This window comes from Pogona vitticeps, chromosome ZW-PAR (assembly GCF_051106095.1).
Source record: "Pogona vitticeps strain Pit_001003342236 chromosome ZW-PAR, PviZW2.1, whole genome shotgun sequence".
Classification (NCBI taxonomy): Eukaryota; Metazoa; Chordata; class Lepidosauria; order Squamata; family Agamidae; genus Pogona; species Pogona vitticeps.
In genome coordinates this window covers 2,182,071-2,197,907 of record NC_135800.1, presented here as the reverse complement: position 1 = coordinate 2,197,907, position 15,837 = coordinate 2,182,071, and the positions used below count along the sequence as shown (strand labels likewise).

Below are 15,837 nucleotides of genomic sequence, written 5' to 3'. Positions count from 1 at the left end.
GGGAGGAAATAAAGTCGTCAGGAGTGCTGGCGCCACGCCTCCTGTTCCAAAACCACTTGCCCCGATTGCGGAGGGCAGAACCCACTTCCTCTTACAAAACCAGAGAAGATCACGTTAAGAAAAACTGCTTTGGGACTCAAAAGCACCCCTCCTCCCGACGGCCAAGCCAACCGCCGGCATACCGGATAGTCTGAAAGGGGAGTCCAGCCGTTCCCCTTCCTGGAGGACGGAAGGTTCTCCTGGGCTTTCCGCAGCGGCCGAGGCGGGCCGGACGAATCGCTCCAGTTCTTGGCTTCCTCGGGGGCATGCTTGGCCTCCGCGCTGTCGGCGGAGCTCAGGGAGAGCTGGCGCTGCCGTCTGGGGTCCCAACCGTTCCTGCCGATGAAGAAAAGCATCTTGGAGGTTAAACGGTACCAACTGTGCGGCACAAGGTCTCACACACACATCTTGGGAGTCATTGGGGGGGGAGAGAGAGACAAGGTCATCAAGCCCTACATGCAACGTCAGAGACATTCCTGCTGTAGGATGCAAGGAGGACCACCACCCCCCAGAACTAAAGATGGTGGGTTCCCAGACACCCACCCCACAGAGGCTGAAAACCACGGATTTGTTGCAAAGTGTCCTACCCACGCCATGCTCTTACCATTTTGGCCTCCCGTCTTTATGGGCTTCTTCCTCCTCCTCATCCTCACTGAACTTCAGTTTCTCAGAGTAATCCACTTCATCGTGAATCCCTGGGAGAGGAATACAATTGGGGGGGGGGGGGTTGGGATCCCGAAGGCCACCTGAAGTGGCTTTCCTCACAAAACGTGCCACAGTCCTTCGGAACAAGCCCCGTGTCACCAGCCACAGCAGGACTGTGGTATCATCCACGAGGGATTGTTTCCAAGCCTCATCCGTCCCGCGGATAACGAAAAACATGTAAGGGGCAACTACTAGATTTAGCACTGTCTCTGGTGCCCTCTAGTGGCAAGCTCGGGAAAATACACCCTAGTAATATTTATAAATACCCATTCCTGTGGGTTTTTAATTTTAATTTTTTTTCAGGCAGAGGACAAGTGAATCCACGGATGCTGATCCGGGGGGGGGGGTGTTCTATTGTATTGCCACCATCATCTTCCTCTGCCAAGCACATTCCTGTTCCTACGTTTACTGCAACACTGAGTGTTACACGCAAACCGGTCCAGGGCGTATGAAAGCAAAGCACGGCGTTATCTCTACCCACGCCCCGCCCGTGACATGACAATTCGGCTTTGTTCAGCCTCTCACCTGCCCAGCCGTCGTCGGCGTCGTTGTCGAGTTCATCCAGGCCCTTCAGGTTCTCCGCGTTGATGATGGTGGGGCGGGGGACCCGCTCCCCTTGAGGCCGGACAGGCCGGACCGGCCGTGAGATCCCAAGCCGGTTTTCTTTGCTGTGGAGAGAGAGCCCAACAGAAAGTGACGGCTGTACACACCTGGTTATGTTAAGAAGCCACGCAGCCGCAGAAAGGACAGGAGAAGCCCCGTATCCGCAATATCACTTATCCGCGGTCTGAAAATATTAAAAATGCTAAAAGGAAAAAACGGGGTTCAACTGTACTAGGCAAAAGCCTTTCCAGGAGAGTGATTTTAATAAGGACTTGGACCTAAAGACGGGCAAGATCACTCCCAGCTAGTGTATCAGTGTAGAAAGACTTACTGTTTTCACCAAATGTTTATATTTACAAAAGATACGCATTTTTGTAAAGCATGCTTTGATTTTGGTTCTTTCCCATTCGAGTCTTTTTGCTTTTCTTTCTTTTCAGTTATCGGCAGACTACATGCCTCTTTCAAGAAATGCAGGGCCGGGAAAGAGAGGCCGAGTCCTTTCTCAAACATCAACAGCATCCCCTCTGATGCTATGAGGGTCAGGAGAGGTGAGACGGGGATCCCAAAGCAGTTTCTGGGAGATCATTTTCAGCCAAAGAAAAAGGGAGACCAGCGTAGCTTTCTCACCTCCTGGCACAGAACTGCATTTCCAACCTCTCCCCCTGCCCCGAGCACTACGCCTCATTAAGTGAGGAACAAGCGCCTTCTCCATGCTTTGTGGTCTGTCTACCGTGATGACGCGGCAGCCGTACGTCGCCAAAAAGATGCTTATGAAGCCTTACCCATCTTGGTCGTTGGTTTGATGCGGCCTGAGAGGGACGCGGGGCTCCAGACGGAAGTGTGGGAGGGGGAAAGACCCGCCGCGTTCCAGGGATCCAGGGGTCTTTGGCGGCTGGTTCAAACACATCTGAAAGGGGGTGGGGGTGGGGAGGCAAGAGAGAAAAATCATTCCACTTTTCTCCGATAGCACAAAGGAGGCAGCCACAAACTGTGATACACATGAGGAGACCAAAGGGACTTTGTGGGGCAGAAAAAAAGAAAGTCAATCCCCCCCCCCATTTATTTATTTTAAAAAATTCCTTTGCTTTCTCGGGACTCACAAAAGCTGGCAACATGTCGTGGTAAGCTGGCGGCTGGTAGACGTTCGCCATGAAGAGCGAAGCCCCTTTGCGGGTAGGTGGAGTCGGGCGGAGGGAAGGCTCTTTCGGCTCGGGGGCAGCATTGGCAGAGGAAGGCGTCCCATCTCCTGTGCTCGAGGTCTTATGGCCCAGCTCCGTCAGCGAGGCGGGCACCGAGGTGGCAGAGGGGATGTTCCTGCCACCGCCCTCCCTCCAACTGGTCACATCTGGAAGAAAAAAAAAACAAACCATCTTTTTTTACTGACCGCATCCAGCCACGATGGGTAGGTAAGCCAGGCTGCGGCCTATTGGGGGCTGAACCGGCATCCGTAAACAAACCAGCTTATAAAATATTACTAAAATGTATATGAAAATGTATATGTACAAACATATGTCATAAAGGACATTTCTGATCCAACAGACTGTCCGTGGAAAAGTTGAGCATGGAAGGGGGTTTGCCCCAAGTCCCTAGAATAAGGAAGGAGAATAAAATGGCAAAAACTAGCTACCGGTTTACTCCCTTTTCATGGACATGAGCACAGAAGCCCCCTTCATTATTACAGGGTCCCTGGTTTCCTTGAACAATCTGGGAATTCTCAGCTTAATTTTACACATTGTAGAGAAACGCTTTAATATTAGATCCTTTTACACAAATGTACCGTGCGTGATTATTTATTTGGACCGCTCAAGCTTTTTAAGAAGGCAGCCAAGTCATTTTTATTCCATCAAGCACATTTTTTAAAGCTTTGCTAATCCTTTTTTACATGCTTTTTTTTGGAAGAGACCGTTTAAAAGATTTGTGCGGCTTTCAGTCTTCGCTGCATTAAGGTTTTCAGAAAAAATAAAAAGTCGGAGGGAGACAGGAGTTGGCAATATTTTCTTTTCTGGAAGTTGGGCCATCCGCAGAAAGGACTGGGGGGGCGGGAAGTCTGTGAAGATGGGAGAGAATGCAGATCTCTTGAGATGGGGCTGCCCCCCCTCGCCAGCTCCCCCCAACCCGCCACAGACGTACTCTGAGGGCGGAGGCTTAGTCCGGGCCCATACGACGGATCTAAGGCGCCCTTTTCTTTGCCAGCCTTGTCCTGCTCGCCGGCTGCTTTCAGCGTTGGAAATTCCTCGGGAGAGAAGGATAACGGTCGGTTTGAGGCCCTTGAACCTGGCAGAGAGACACAACGAGGTTTATTTTGGTCATCCTGGTTATTCTTTTCTTTCTTCCATTCATTTGTATTTTTATCACAGCCAACTAGCGGCAAGACCACTAGCGTAGAAAAAAGTAATAATAATCTCAGAAATGCCAGAGCTGGAAGGGATCCTATAGATCATCCAGTCCAGCCCCTGTCAAGGAGGTCCCGTGGGGGGGAATCGAACTCTGGAAGACCTCAACCACTAGGCTGAACACTTGATCGCCTTGAGTTCATCTCCATTTGGGGTCATTTCCTCCCTTACTAGCACAACCGGGGGGGGGAGGGGGGACGACACTTTCTCGCCTCTCGAACTCACCACCTTCTTGTCTGGCTGGCCTTCCATTGAGCTGTGCCCATGACTTTGGTCCACCTGGCGCTGAATTTGTACTCTGCAGAAGAAAAGAACGTTTCACAGGTTGGTCCTTCTCGTACAGTCGACCCCCTCCCCCCAAATGGCTTCCAAGCCACCCCCTTGCTGAAAAACGTGGAATATTAACAAACACTATTTTAATAGTGGTCTAATGTAGCATGGTCTCTGGCGCCGCTCTTGTGGCCAATTCTGGTAAAGACATCAGTGTCATATTTTCAGGCGGTGGATATGCGATTCAGTGGATACTGATAACGCGGATAAGGGGGGTCCTGCTGGATTTCTTTCCAAGGAAGCCACACCGGCCACACCTAGCCCCTACTCATGGTTACCCGCTCTGGGCAACTGGCCTAAAACGCCATTCCTGCGCTATCAAAATTAAAGGGCCCGTAACCCTCTAGAGCTGCTCCTTAAATCAAGTCCGTGGGTCACGTGACGAGTGGGTTTATTTCAAGCTCCGATGCCTTCTAAGCCACAAGTGAGCCGTTTCCCACCCGGCCGACTTCTCCGAGGAACCTGGCAGGGAATGGAAGGGCAGGGAACTGCCGCCGCAGACCCGACCACCCCCCGCGCGCGTACCTCCTGACTGATGGACTGTGTCAGCTTCTGTAAACTGGAGACAGATTTCTGTGAATCCTGCGGCGGCAGCGACTCCGGCAGCGGTGTGGCCGTGACACTGGAACTAGAGGGAGAAAAAGCCAAGCCGCAGAGAGTCAAGAGCCTGAGCCACGCCATCGAGGCCGCTCCAAGGGCCACGGCCACGTTCTGCTAACAAAGAGGCCTTCCTTCCCCACCCCTGGCAAGCGTTTCTAGGGAAGGGGGACACTCGGTGATCGGCCCGTTGCCTTGGACAAAAAGGGGGGGAAAGAGTCTGGGAACAAGAGGAAGACTAGCACAAACTCTGGAGGATCGTGGCCACCTTCCTCAGAAGGCTCGCTGTCGGGAGCACCCGGTGAGGAAGGGATACATTGACGCCAACACTTTCAAGGTCCAGCCCAGCCCTCTGCTCAATGCAGGAATCCCAGTTGAAGCATATCTGACAGACGGATGTCTGAGCATCATTCGGGGGGACGGGACACGTGCGCCTACCTCTTTTGGTCGGGGGGGTCCTGCTTGTTTGCCCATCCTGTACCGTCCTTGGGTATGATGATGATATTGGGGTCGTTTCCTTTGTTCTCAGACTTCAGACTTGGCAAGTTGGCAGGAGGCGGCATGCGCCGGGCAGTGGCAACTTTCCCGAGACTTTGCAAGCCATGTCTAGGAATAACTGGTGGAGGACAGCGAGGGAGAGGAAGAGGGGAAACGGTGAGCCGTGGGGCAGGCCACTCCCGTTTCTTACACCGATCGCGACAAGAAATCTCGTTCTGCTGACAGGAGCAGAAGCTGCGCGAATTTACCTCTCTCGGCACCATAGGCTGTCCGGGTGCGTTGGATTTAAACCATATTGATTCTGATAATGCTTTCAAAATTGGATCATTTCCCCCCCTGACCATTTAAAGAGCAAGCCAATCCACTGGACTAGATTTTTTTTTTCATTGTTAAGCATCTAAAGCTACCTTCGAGCTGCAGCCTCACAAAATGATGCATGGGGGAAAAAGTACAAATGGATGCCACCAGCACCATCCCCGCTGGCCTACAACCATCGAACGCTTTGGCCAGCACGGCCGAGGGGGAACCGACCACAGAAGCAACCCCCTGGGAAGCCCCACAAAAGTTGTCCCCTCCTCCTCATCTCCTGGGAGGAAATCCCATCTGTTGGGGGCCAGCACTGAGAAGGTCCTGCCTTTTCTGTACACCAGCTTCGCTCCTCTTAACAGTCAGCGTTCGAACCATGAATCTTTATATACCGGTGAGGCTTTTGCAGATGTCAAACATCTGAGGCTCAAAAGCAAGATTCCCTGGGCAAAAAGATGAGCCCCATCCGGAGCATTTGATCTGCCATGACAAGGTTCTTGCATCATGGCACAGAAGGGCATAAAATAGCTCTAAACCACCAGGTTGCTAAGAGCCCTCCCCTCTCTTTACCTTCCCCCCCCCGGCATGCACCCACAGAACCCACTGCTTACCTGTAGTTCTGATCGCTTCTACTGACTTTCCTTTATACTTATCAAACAGGCTGAGCGTCGAATACTTGCTTTTCCCATCCTTTCCCTTGGTTATTTGCCCCAAACGATCGGACATTGCGATGAAAGGTCATCGAGTTAGGAAATTTCTCTGCGCCGCTCCCGATCTGCCTAGGGAAAGAAAAAAGAAACACATTTCAGCATCATGCAGGTGCCATTTCCGAATGCAAGGAGGACTCCCTTATCCATGGATAAGAGCGAATGCTATACATAGCATGGTCTCTGGCTCTCTTTAGTGACCAATTCCAGTAAACACACCCTGGAAACACAAATGTGTAAAAGTATTTAGAAACACATATCTATCCATATAAATAAATATGTATAAATATGTATTTCTGGGTTTTTTTTAACTTAGTACTTTCAGGCAGCAGATAAGTGAATCAGTGGATACCGATCATGTGGATAAGGAGGTCCCAACATCCAAAATGTTGGCCAAAAAGAAACCTTCCGCAAGGACCTCGAACACAACGGCATACTGTGTCTGCAACCAGCAAAACGCTGGGCGTTTCTCCTCTTCCGCCGCACCACCCAGCTTCTGCAGGCCCTGCGTTATTCATCTATCTAAAGAAATGAGTAACCTCCGCAGGCATGCCTGTTTCTCCCCGGGGTTACTCTGACATTTCAAATTCCACCCGCCAACCCATTTAACCGAACGGCAATGCCGCCCGTTCAACGGTCGGTCCGAGATCCAAAGCCAGTGGCAAAAAGCCCAAAGCACTTTGCAAAAGCAGAGTAAATCTTGGTTTGTTTGTTTTTTCAAACAATCTGGATCCTGATGTTTTGGGTTTTCTGTAGCTAGAGGGCCAGATCAATTTTCAGGGCTCCTCTTGCGGCGCGATAGAAGGGGTGGTGTGGAGTGTTGTTGTTGTGGGTTTTTTCGCATTTGTCAGCTTCGGGGAGCGGGGGGAAAACAAGACACGGTCTTCCTGGCAACCGGACTGAGTCGAGACTCCTCCGTGCAAGAGAAAAGAGTGACTCATCACCTGCAGACTCGAAACCTTCCCGACAGCCTGACAAGGCAATTCCCCAGATCCTCCTTCCATCCGGGAGCATCTTCTGCGACAGCGGCAGCAGCCGCAGGTGTCCGCTGGTTAACGGAGGGGAAAGGAGACGAGGAAGGTGGGCTGCATGAGCATCGCCCAGCGCGCTCCGACTGGGCCAGCAAAACAGACCTCCTCAAACCCACAGAGGCCAGAAGAAACCCTAGCAACGGACGGGCCTTTCCCCACCCGAGCTTACGTCGCCAAAGGAGTGCCGGAGGAGGATGGAGTAAACAACCGTTGCGTGGGGAAGGACTGGGCTGGAAACGACAGAATGAAATTTAACAGGGATAAAGGCAAAGCCCTACACCTCAAGGGGGTGGGACCCAAATGCACAGGTACGAGAAGGGGGGGGGAATCCTTGGCTCAGTAATACTACGAGGGAGAAGGATCTTGGAACAGCTGTAGATCACAATGGAGTGGAAGGTTCGCTCTCTCTATCCCAGGGCCAACCAACAAGACATCGAGCAGAAATCTCACGGGCTGCCAAGAAGGGACAGATGAACTGTAATGACAAGTCCCACCTTGACCAGGTAGCTGAATGTGTGTTTCTCTGGGTACGTACTCCATCCTCCCTGCCAACCCAGCCATTGGAAAGCATGTAAAAATGCGAGTCGATAAATAGGTACCACCTCAGTGGGAAGGTCACGGCGTTCTGTGTCTAGTCGCGCTGGCCACGGGAAACTGTCTACGGACGAACGCTGGCTCTACGGCTTGGAGACGGGGATAAGCACCGCACCCTAGAGTCCGACACGACTGGACTCCAAGGTCAAGGGGAACCTTGACCTTTACTCCATCCTCTCACCCAAGAAGGGTAAGTTGGAGATGGGTCAGAAATTATCCAACACAGCGAGACCGAGCGCTCCCGCACACCATTAAACCAGGTTGGCAAAACGAAAGGAACCAGGAAAAAGATAAGAAAAGCAAAATAGGGTAGACTTTTGAAGATTCATTTCAGTGCAAGCGCTCGCGCATCCAACACGACTCCTTCAGACAGAAGGGAGCCCTGACTGCACGTCCCCCCCCCTTCTATTTATTCCAGGGCGGTGAGATTTTGTATATCCTGGGGAGGAGGCAACTAATAAAGCGCTAATCATTCACTAACACAGGATGAGGACGACCAAAATGGGCAGATCCTAGCGGAAGGGATCCACAAGAACCCTTGATCTCTATCGAGGCCTGCAGAGGCAGGCTGGAAATTGTTTAAATAGCCATTTTCTCCTCCTCCTCCTTCGTAACCCACTCAGCTTTCTGTTATAAAATAGCTGTATTTCTTGACAGAGCTGACCTCTTGTTTCGTGTACAACTCTCGGCATTCCTGTGGCAGTCACGTCTATCTTGTTTTTAATCACCCTGGATACAAACTGCTAATTAACAGCCTCATTCCTGTGCTAACAAACCATTGTCATTTTGTCTACCAATAAGCCAACGGACACACAAACATACACATTATGCCTTTGCTGTTTTTTTAACACATGCCTCCTATGGATAATCAGAGAACCCTTTTGTGTGTGTGTGTGTGTGTGTGTGAGAGAGAGAGAGAGATGTTGTGATTTGAACAATGAGAGGGAGGAGTGGGAGGCAAGCAGCCCTCCCACACTCAATCTAGCATCGCCAGTTGAGGAAGCTGGTTTTGGGCATTGGTGGGGGAAACTTTTAAGTGTGGTTTACAGCAGCAACGCCCACACCCACTAAACACTCTGCAGCATAACTCAGAAATCAAGAAAGGGAAAGACAGTTATGCAACACTGAGCCACGGGGTGGAACAACAAGCTTGCTAAGGCAAGTTATAATGTTCGAACGGCAGAGCTGGAGAAGACTTTATGGATCATCCAGTCCAGCCCCTGTCAAGGAGGCCCGGTGGGGGGGATTCGAACTCCCAACCTTAGGCTCCGCAGACAGAGACCTAAACCACTGAGCAGTTCAACACCTGGAAAGGCCACACTTTACTCACACCTCTTCTAAGATCAGTTTCTGCCTCACGGCAAAACATTCTTCCTCGTGTCTCCAGTCATCAGTCCTGCTGTTTCGTTGCTGTAACCTCTCTCGAGCAACCATGACTTCTAAAACTTCCACACACACAAATTAAGATGTCCCAATAAAAAAAATTAGAACACGGAGGATTTAAAAATTTAAAAAAACAAAAACCAACACTTGCTTTTCCTTGAAAGCCCCACACATTGACTGGCAAGGTGGTCTTCCGCAGTTCCAACATCCCTGCACCCGGCCGGCCACCACCTGTTGTAAACAGGTAGACAGGTTTACACCTGTGCTCAGGAAGGCCCATAGGCTGTTCTCATGGACCAGCTCTCTTCTAACTGAAGCCCAAAGGTCAAGCAAGCATTAATTCAGACCCAGCTCTCCAAAACGCCCAGGCTGCAGAAATCTTAAAAATATCCAGCGGAACTGGACCGGCAGGTACCCCCTGGGCCCTGCCTTTACCGCAGCGCTGGCCTGCGTGCGCTTCCAGACGAAAGGAAAAGCGGGGGGGGGGGGGGATATGTTCCTTTCAAGTACTCCTTGGTGACATGTTTCTTGGTACCCACAGAAGAAAGATGATGGGGGGAAAGTGTCATTTCCCCCCCTTATGAGAGTCTTCGATGAGGATCAAAAAGAAATAACAACCATTGGGAGCTTTTAGGAGTGGGTGAGTCATCTTTTAAATAGCTTGCACAAAAGGCCCGCACTGTTTAACACCCCCCAAAAAAACCCTCCCCTCAAAACTGGGAGTGGACTTCTAGCAATTTCCAGCTCCACTTCTGCAGCCCTCCCCCATGTGTTTTTTTTGGGGAGGGGGGAGGGTGTCTATGTGACCCTGGAGGGAAAGGTGGAACATCGGCCCTGGGACCAGCCCCAAGGCGGCCCCACCTCCGTCAAAAGAAAAAGGACTGTCTGCGGGTGGCGGAGAGAGCACAACAGGGTCAGAAAGAGGACACTCCTTCGCTATCATCACGGCCATGCTGGTGTTAGCCCTCTGGGAACGGGTGGGCTGATGACAGCCAAAGTTCAACACCTTGGAAGGGCACCGTTTTACTCACAACTCTTCTAAGATGAACAATGCCCTACGTTTGCCTCAGGGCAAACCTTTCTTCATCATGTCATCAGTCCCGCTGTTTCATTGTTGTGACCTCCCTGGCAGGAGCCGCAGCAACTTTCCACAAGGGTGATCAAAGCCCGCCTTTTTCCAGAAGTTGCTGGACTCTCATGAGACCCAGTCTGCACCGCCCATGGTAAGGAACACCCAGAAGATGCACGCAGCCTTGAACACCACCCGTGGGGCCATCCGTCACCTATGCTCCCCAACCGGCAAGAAGACATTCGGAACAGAGATGGGCACGAAATGCCAGTTCGGTGATTCAGGTTTTATTTTGGCCAATCCGGTGTTCCAGCACTTCCCAGTCCCGCCTCCTCCAGCAGGCGCCCGCTCGGAGACGGCGCTCAGAGGAGGCAGGACAGGGAAGTTGGGATGCTGCCTCTGAGTGGGCCGGGCTGGGGAGCAACGAACCGCTATTCGGCCGAACCACCACGAACCGCCCAAGTGCAAGTTCGTGCCCGTCTCCACTTTGAAAGCAAGCAGGAAAGCAGAGTTTTCACCATTTCCTGAGTCAACAGAAGTCGGTCAGGTTGGTGGAAGCCTCACCGGCAAGGGTTGTAAGAAACACTTCCAAGAAATCCCAGAAAACTATGGAAACCCACATGCATCTCATGCAACGCAGAACTCAAAAGAGTGCATCGAGAGTTGGGGTACGCTTGAACTCAACTGCCCACGCCAGGCGTCAAGAGCAACGAAAAGCCAACACGACGCTACTCTCTTGATCTACACAGAACTGTAAGTGTTGGGGGGACTCTCGACTCCATGATGATCCGTAGGGCTCCTTCCAGCTCTGCAGTTCTAAGACAATGATGATGATGATATACTCTCTAACTCACTCCCTTTGCTACTCAACTCATCAATACAGGTTTGTCTGTATCGCTACCCAACCGCTGTCCCTTTCATGACAAAGGTTTACACCTTTTTACTCTGGTTGCAAAATCTGCACTGCTACTATCCACCTCTCCTAATTTCAATCCTTCATCATGCCTCGAAGGGCCGCGCTCTGCCATGGCGCAAGACCTCTCTCTCTCTCCTTTAAGGGCATCCGATTTGCTCGTCTGTGACTTCTGAACGGCTCTTAACCACCACCAAAGGTCACCAAAGGTCTCGGCGCTCGGCTTTGCTGGACAAAGGACAGGAGAAAGTGGCCCTGTTGAAATGTCACAAGAAACCAACCACAGAACAAAGTTTATTGTGTCGCACAACGGGCAACCCGTAACTGCAGGCATCCTAATCCTGGATCTGTCTGAAGGCCCGTGTTCTTTAGCAGCAAGCCGAACACCTACAACCTCAAGATAATATCCATTCGTCCCAAAAGTAGAGCACGAAGTTACATCACTTCCGGGACTGTCTTCAACATCTGGCATTCAGAAGTAAAACCTCTTCAAAACATGGGTGTTCCATTTAGGTATCATGGCGCTAAAACCTGCAGCCTAGTTGAAAAGCATCCTCTGTTTTGATCCCTTGTGTTCTTGAAGCCTGGCGGTTCCCAATCTCGGGTAATCCAGGCGTTCATGGACTGCAACTCCCAGAAACCTCCGCTGGTGGTGAAGGCTTCTGGGAGTTGCAGTCCAAGAAAACACTTTGGTGCCCCCAAGGTTGGGAACCACCATGCAGTAGCCCATCTACTCCTAAGGGTTCTGCTTCTGATAAAAACCAAATTCTTGTTTAGGTACCACCAAACGGCCTCCAACTTACGGCAAACCTCGTATCGTTTCTCAACCACGTGAGATGTTCTACACGTCGTTTATCACGGCCAAGCTGCCGTAATCCGAACCCATGATTTCTGAGTCCTCGCCCAACGCTCTTCCCGCTTACACCAAACCGGCTCTTAAAACGAGTGGCTACACAGAAGGAGTCGAGCTTCTGGAGAAAGGAGCAAGAAAAAAAACCATGGATCATTCTTGGGAAGAGTGGCCGTCTGAGGCCACCACCGCTTTCACGTTCCGTGAAACAGAACGATACACCGAATCCTCAGGGGATGCCAGGGTAGGGTCTAAGACTATGGTTCTCAACCACAACAATTAAGGACCAAATTTATATGTTCCCCTGAAAAGGCCACGTACAATTATTTATTGCAAATCTGAAGCCCACAAAAATCTCCATTTGGCTACGGAAAGTCACTGCAGGCTGGCAATGGTGAACGACCCCCTGAAAAATCTCACGCACCTTGGAAATTCTACGAGGGTCCGCATAAATCAGAAATAATCGGTTGGTGCATCACAACAGTGGCATGCCACATCCCTCCAAGGTGCCCAAGCTGACATCCGTGATTCTCCTTTCTCATCACAACATCCTCGTGGTAGGTCAAAGTAAGAGACTTTCCACGGTTGTGTGTCCAGGAAAATTCATGGCTAACCCTAACCATCACAACACACTGCCTCTGTTCACAATATCCTAATTGAATCACATGCTATCACGTAACGGTGACCTTTCCCAGGTTTTTCTGTGCATCAAATATTCAGAAGTAGTTTACTCTTCTCTTCTCTCTGGCTGTGGAGCCAGAGGGCTGGGAGTTCGATTCCCCCCTCCCCACTGGGCCTCCTGCCAATAGAGCCAGCCTGGGTAGCCGTGGGCCAGCTGCACCGTCCCACGGCAACCCCAGAAGAAGGGGATAAGAAAACACTTCTGAGTCTTTTCTACCTGGAAAACCCTGAAAAACGGTTGCCATAAGTCAGAACTGACATTATTATTTATAATATTATTTTGGGGGTGCTCTGGGACTGTGGTAGCTCCCCCAAGATGGAAAAAGGCTGGCTCTTCTCCGGCGTCCTTTTAAGGAAAAAGGCGAGGTTAAAAAAAATATTTTGAATTCAATTAAATTAAAATAACAGAAAGCACAGCCGGGAACCAAATTCCCAGCTTTTGGCTCCATCGCTACTAGGACACTTCTAATAAACGGCCCCAAAACTTTGGGGGGGGGGTCCTGCCCATCCTCGACGACGCACAGCATGGACAGGCAGAGAAGCTGCAGACAAACACACATAAAACATTCAGCAGAAGGTATTTCTAGACAGGAGGACTTCCCATAAAACCATAAAACTAAACTAAAGGCAGCTTGCAAACAAGCAAGTCCTCAACACGGAGAACGTGATTTACACCCACCAAAATACAGAGGTGTGGAGCGAAGCCAATTTTAAGCTTTATCCAATTAGCCAGGGACCCCCTATCGAGGCTTACAGAAGATAAAACGGGGATAATTCTGATATTTATATCAGGCTTCAAAGCCTGATATAAATATTTTTCCCCATTTCACCTGTAGCTCTTGATCTTCAAATACTCGGCTAGGGGAAGGCAGCGAGGGAAGGCACCGCGTGGGACCAGCGCCGGAGAGGATCCGGAAAGCACCCATATATATCCCAGTGAGAAATCTGCTAGAAAATGTAACTCAGGGGAAAATAAGAAACCCTTTTAAATTTGGGGTACAGTCTTGAAAAACAGAGCGTCTCGTCTCCAAAGCCTCTTGGGCAAACATGGGGAAAGGCCCAGCATCCTAATCTTTCACAAGAATATTTCATGGTTTACAATCTTATTTTTTTCTTTATTTCCACTCCTTATTTTTTCCCCCTCTTAATTTTTTTTGGGTCGGCCTCTCTCCACGAAGAGCCGAATTCGGAATGCGACATCCAGTGACCATTTTGGGAATCTTTTTATCACACAGATCCAGCGTTCTGGACTCTCTCGGCATCATCCGTTCGGCAACTGTGCAACTTTTTTGCCAGGGGAACGAACGCCTGAACGGAAAGCTCTCCGAGGGGGGAGGAATAAAACACCCTAGGAGGGAAGGAACACAGTCCTCGGCTGGTTCCTCTAAATTAAAATGTACGGTTCTGGATCAAGGAAATCAAACATTTCTAATTTATCGCAGGGGGGAAAAAAAACATCTCGAGTCTCTCGGGAGCCATCCTCGGTTGCAAAACACACATGCGCCCAGAAGTGGAAAAAAAACAGAGAACACAAATAAGGGGGGGGGTTTATCGTGGATTAATGTTCGTTAATTGCAAGATTAATGCAAACCTGCCCTGTTCAATATCCCTTACATCCGGAAAAGAACCGGTCCCAAACCTCTCCCACTTTTAAATCTCCGGGCCTGTCTTTCGCTTCGTCCTTAAAAAATACGACAAAACCACCACGCTGAAACTGCAGCCATTTCTAGCCGTCGGCACAATTAGCTCCATCGGGGAAAACAGAATTATTTCTTTTCTCTTCTTTTTTAAAAAAAAAACAACAACGCCCCAGCCATGGATGATGATGAGGATCAGATCTGCCTTGGTTTCCCTTTTGGCAAAGCATCCACCCCCCCAGAATTGAATTTTCTGGACCCAACCAGGTGTGTTGTTCTTAGGGCGCAAGGAAGATGCACCACCGGCTGATCTTCCCAAAGATGGTCCTTAAAAATATTGATTATTGAGCGGTGGGGGGGTGTTTTTTGTGATGCGAGAGGGGCCGGATCCTGGAGGAGCGAGAGGGGTCCTGCAGCATTGAACCACAGCAACACAAACACACACAAACACACAACCATGGAGGCCTGCTGTAAGACCCACACATCGCCCCCCCCACCCTGGTGCACCACCATCAAAACAATGGGCGCCCCCCAGGACAGGTTGCAAAAAGCAAAACCTTGCAACAAAAGAGCCATCAAGGCTGGGGGGGCATCAAAAGCAGGACCCCCCCCAAAAAATAATAATAAGCAAGCTGGGGGACACCCTCCCCATCCAGCTTTCAGGAGCAACGGGGGGGGCGTGTGTGTGTGCCACCCCCGAGCTGCCAAAACAGGCCGCAGGAGAGGAAAGGGATTTGGCCCCATTTTGCAAAAAAAATAAAAATAAAATAAAAACACCCACCTTGCAAAGAGGGGGGGGCGTGGGGAGAGACGGGGGGGGGGGTTGCAACCAAACCAACGCCCTTCCCCTCCGTTTTTCCCCCTTGCAAAAAAAAACCCTCCTCCTCGCTCTCTCCCCCCCCCCGTTTCATTAAATAAAAGGCTCTTCTTTGCAGCCCCCCCCAATAAAAAGGAAGACACACACACACCCTCCAGCCTCTTTTCTGCTCTGCCCTTTTTGCAAAAGCAGCCGCAGCAACAACAGCAACCTGGGGGGGGGGAAGAGTTTGCAGCCCCATTGGAGACAAAGGGGGTCCCGTGGGGAGGAGGAGGGGGGGCTCAGATATGTGCCCCCCCTTTTCCTCTCCTTCCCCCCCCCAAGGGTCGCTTACACACATACACACACCCGCCCCCCCCTTCCAGGCCGGGCTCGGTCTCCATTTTAAAGCCGCCCGCCCGCCCGGCCTCCTCTTCCTCCTCCTCCTCCCCCCCCAGAAAAGCGCCCCCCCGGCGCCCGCCGCCCCCTCAAGACCCACCTGGGGTGCTTCGGGGGAGCCCTGGGTGCCTGGGGAGCCCGGTGGCGGCGGGGAAGGGGCGCTCGGCGACCAGGATGGCGGCGGATGGCGGCGAGCAGGAGGGAGGAGTGGCGGTGGCGGCGGCGGCGTCTCTGGTCTGCCCTGCCTCCTTCCTCTCCGGCGACAGGCCCGTCAATCCCCGGCCTCGAGTGAGCCGCTCAGGCCGA

The 15,837-nt window shown here is 51.2% G+C and overlaps 1 protein-coding gene across 5 annotated transcripts in view; it reads right to left on the bottom strand.

Moving 5' to 3' along the window:
* PRRC2B (proline rich coiled-coil 2B) overlaps nucleotides 1-15,837 on the bottom strand; it is a 36,227-nt gene that overhangs the window by 18,833 nt on the left and 1,557 nt on the right. For 4 of the 5 annotated variants that reach the window (XM_072984882.2, XM_072984884.2, XM_072984885.2 and 1 more), the window contains exons 1-11: nucleotides 15,632-15,765; nucleotides 6,083-6,250; nucleotides 5,106-5,283; nucleotides 4,596-4,698; nucleotides 3,966-4,038; nucleotides 3,478-3,621; nucleotides 2,448-2,692; nucleotides 2,130-2,254; nucleotides 1,270-1,412; nucleotides 644-734; nucleotides 183-375 (exon numbers count right to left, since the gene is read on the bottom strand). In XM_072984882.2, the coding sequence (XP_072840983.2) occupies nucleotides 183-375; nucleotides 644-734; nucleotides 1,270-1,412; nucleotides 2,130-2,254; nucleotides 2,448-2,692; nucleotides 3,478-3,621; nucleotides 3,966-4,038; nucleotides 4,596-4,698; nucleotides 5,106-5,283; nucleotides 6,083-6,197 (1,410 nt within the window). In that variant the 5' untranslated portion in view covers nucleotides 6,198-6,250; nucleotides 15,632-15,765. Of the gene's footprint in view, nucleotides 1-182; nucleotides 376-643; nucleotides 735-1,269; nucleotides 1,413-2,129; nucleotides 2,255-2,447; nucleotides 2,693-3,477; nucleotides 3,622-3,965; nucleotides 4,039-4,595; nucleotides 4,699-5,105; nucleotides 5,284-6,082; nucleotides 6,251-15,631; nucleotides 15,766-15,837 lie in introns of those variants that run through there. The other variant, XM_078382756.1, reaches the window with a different exon arrangement.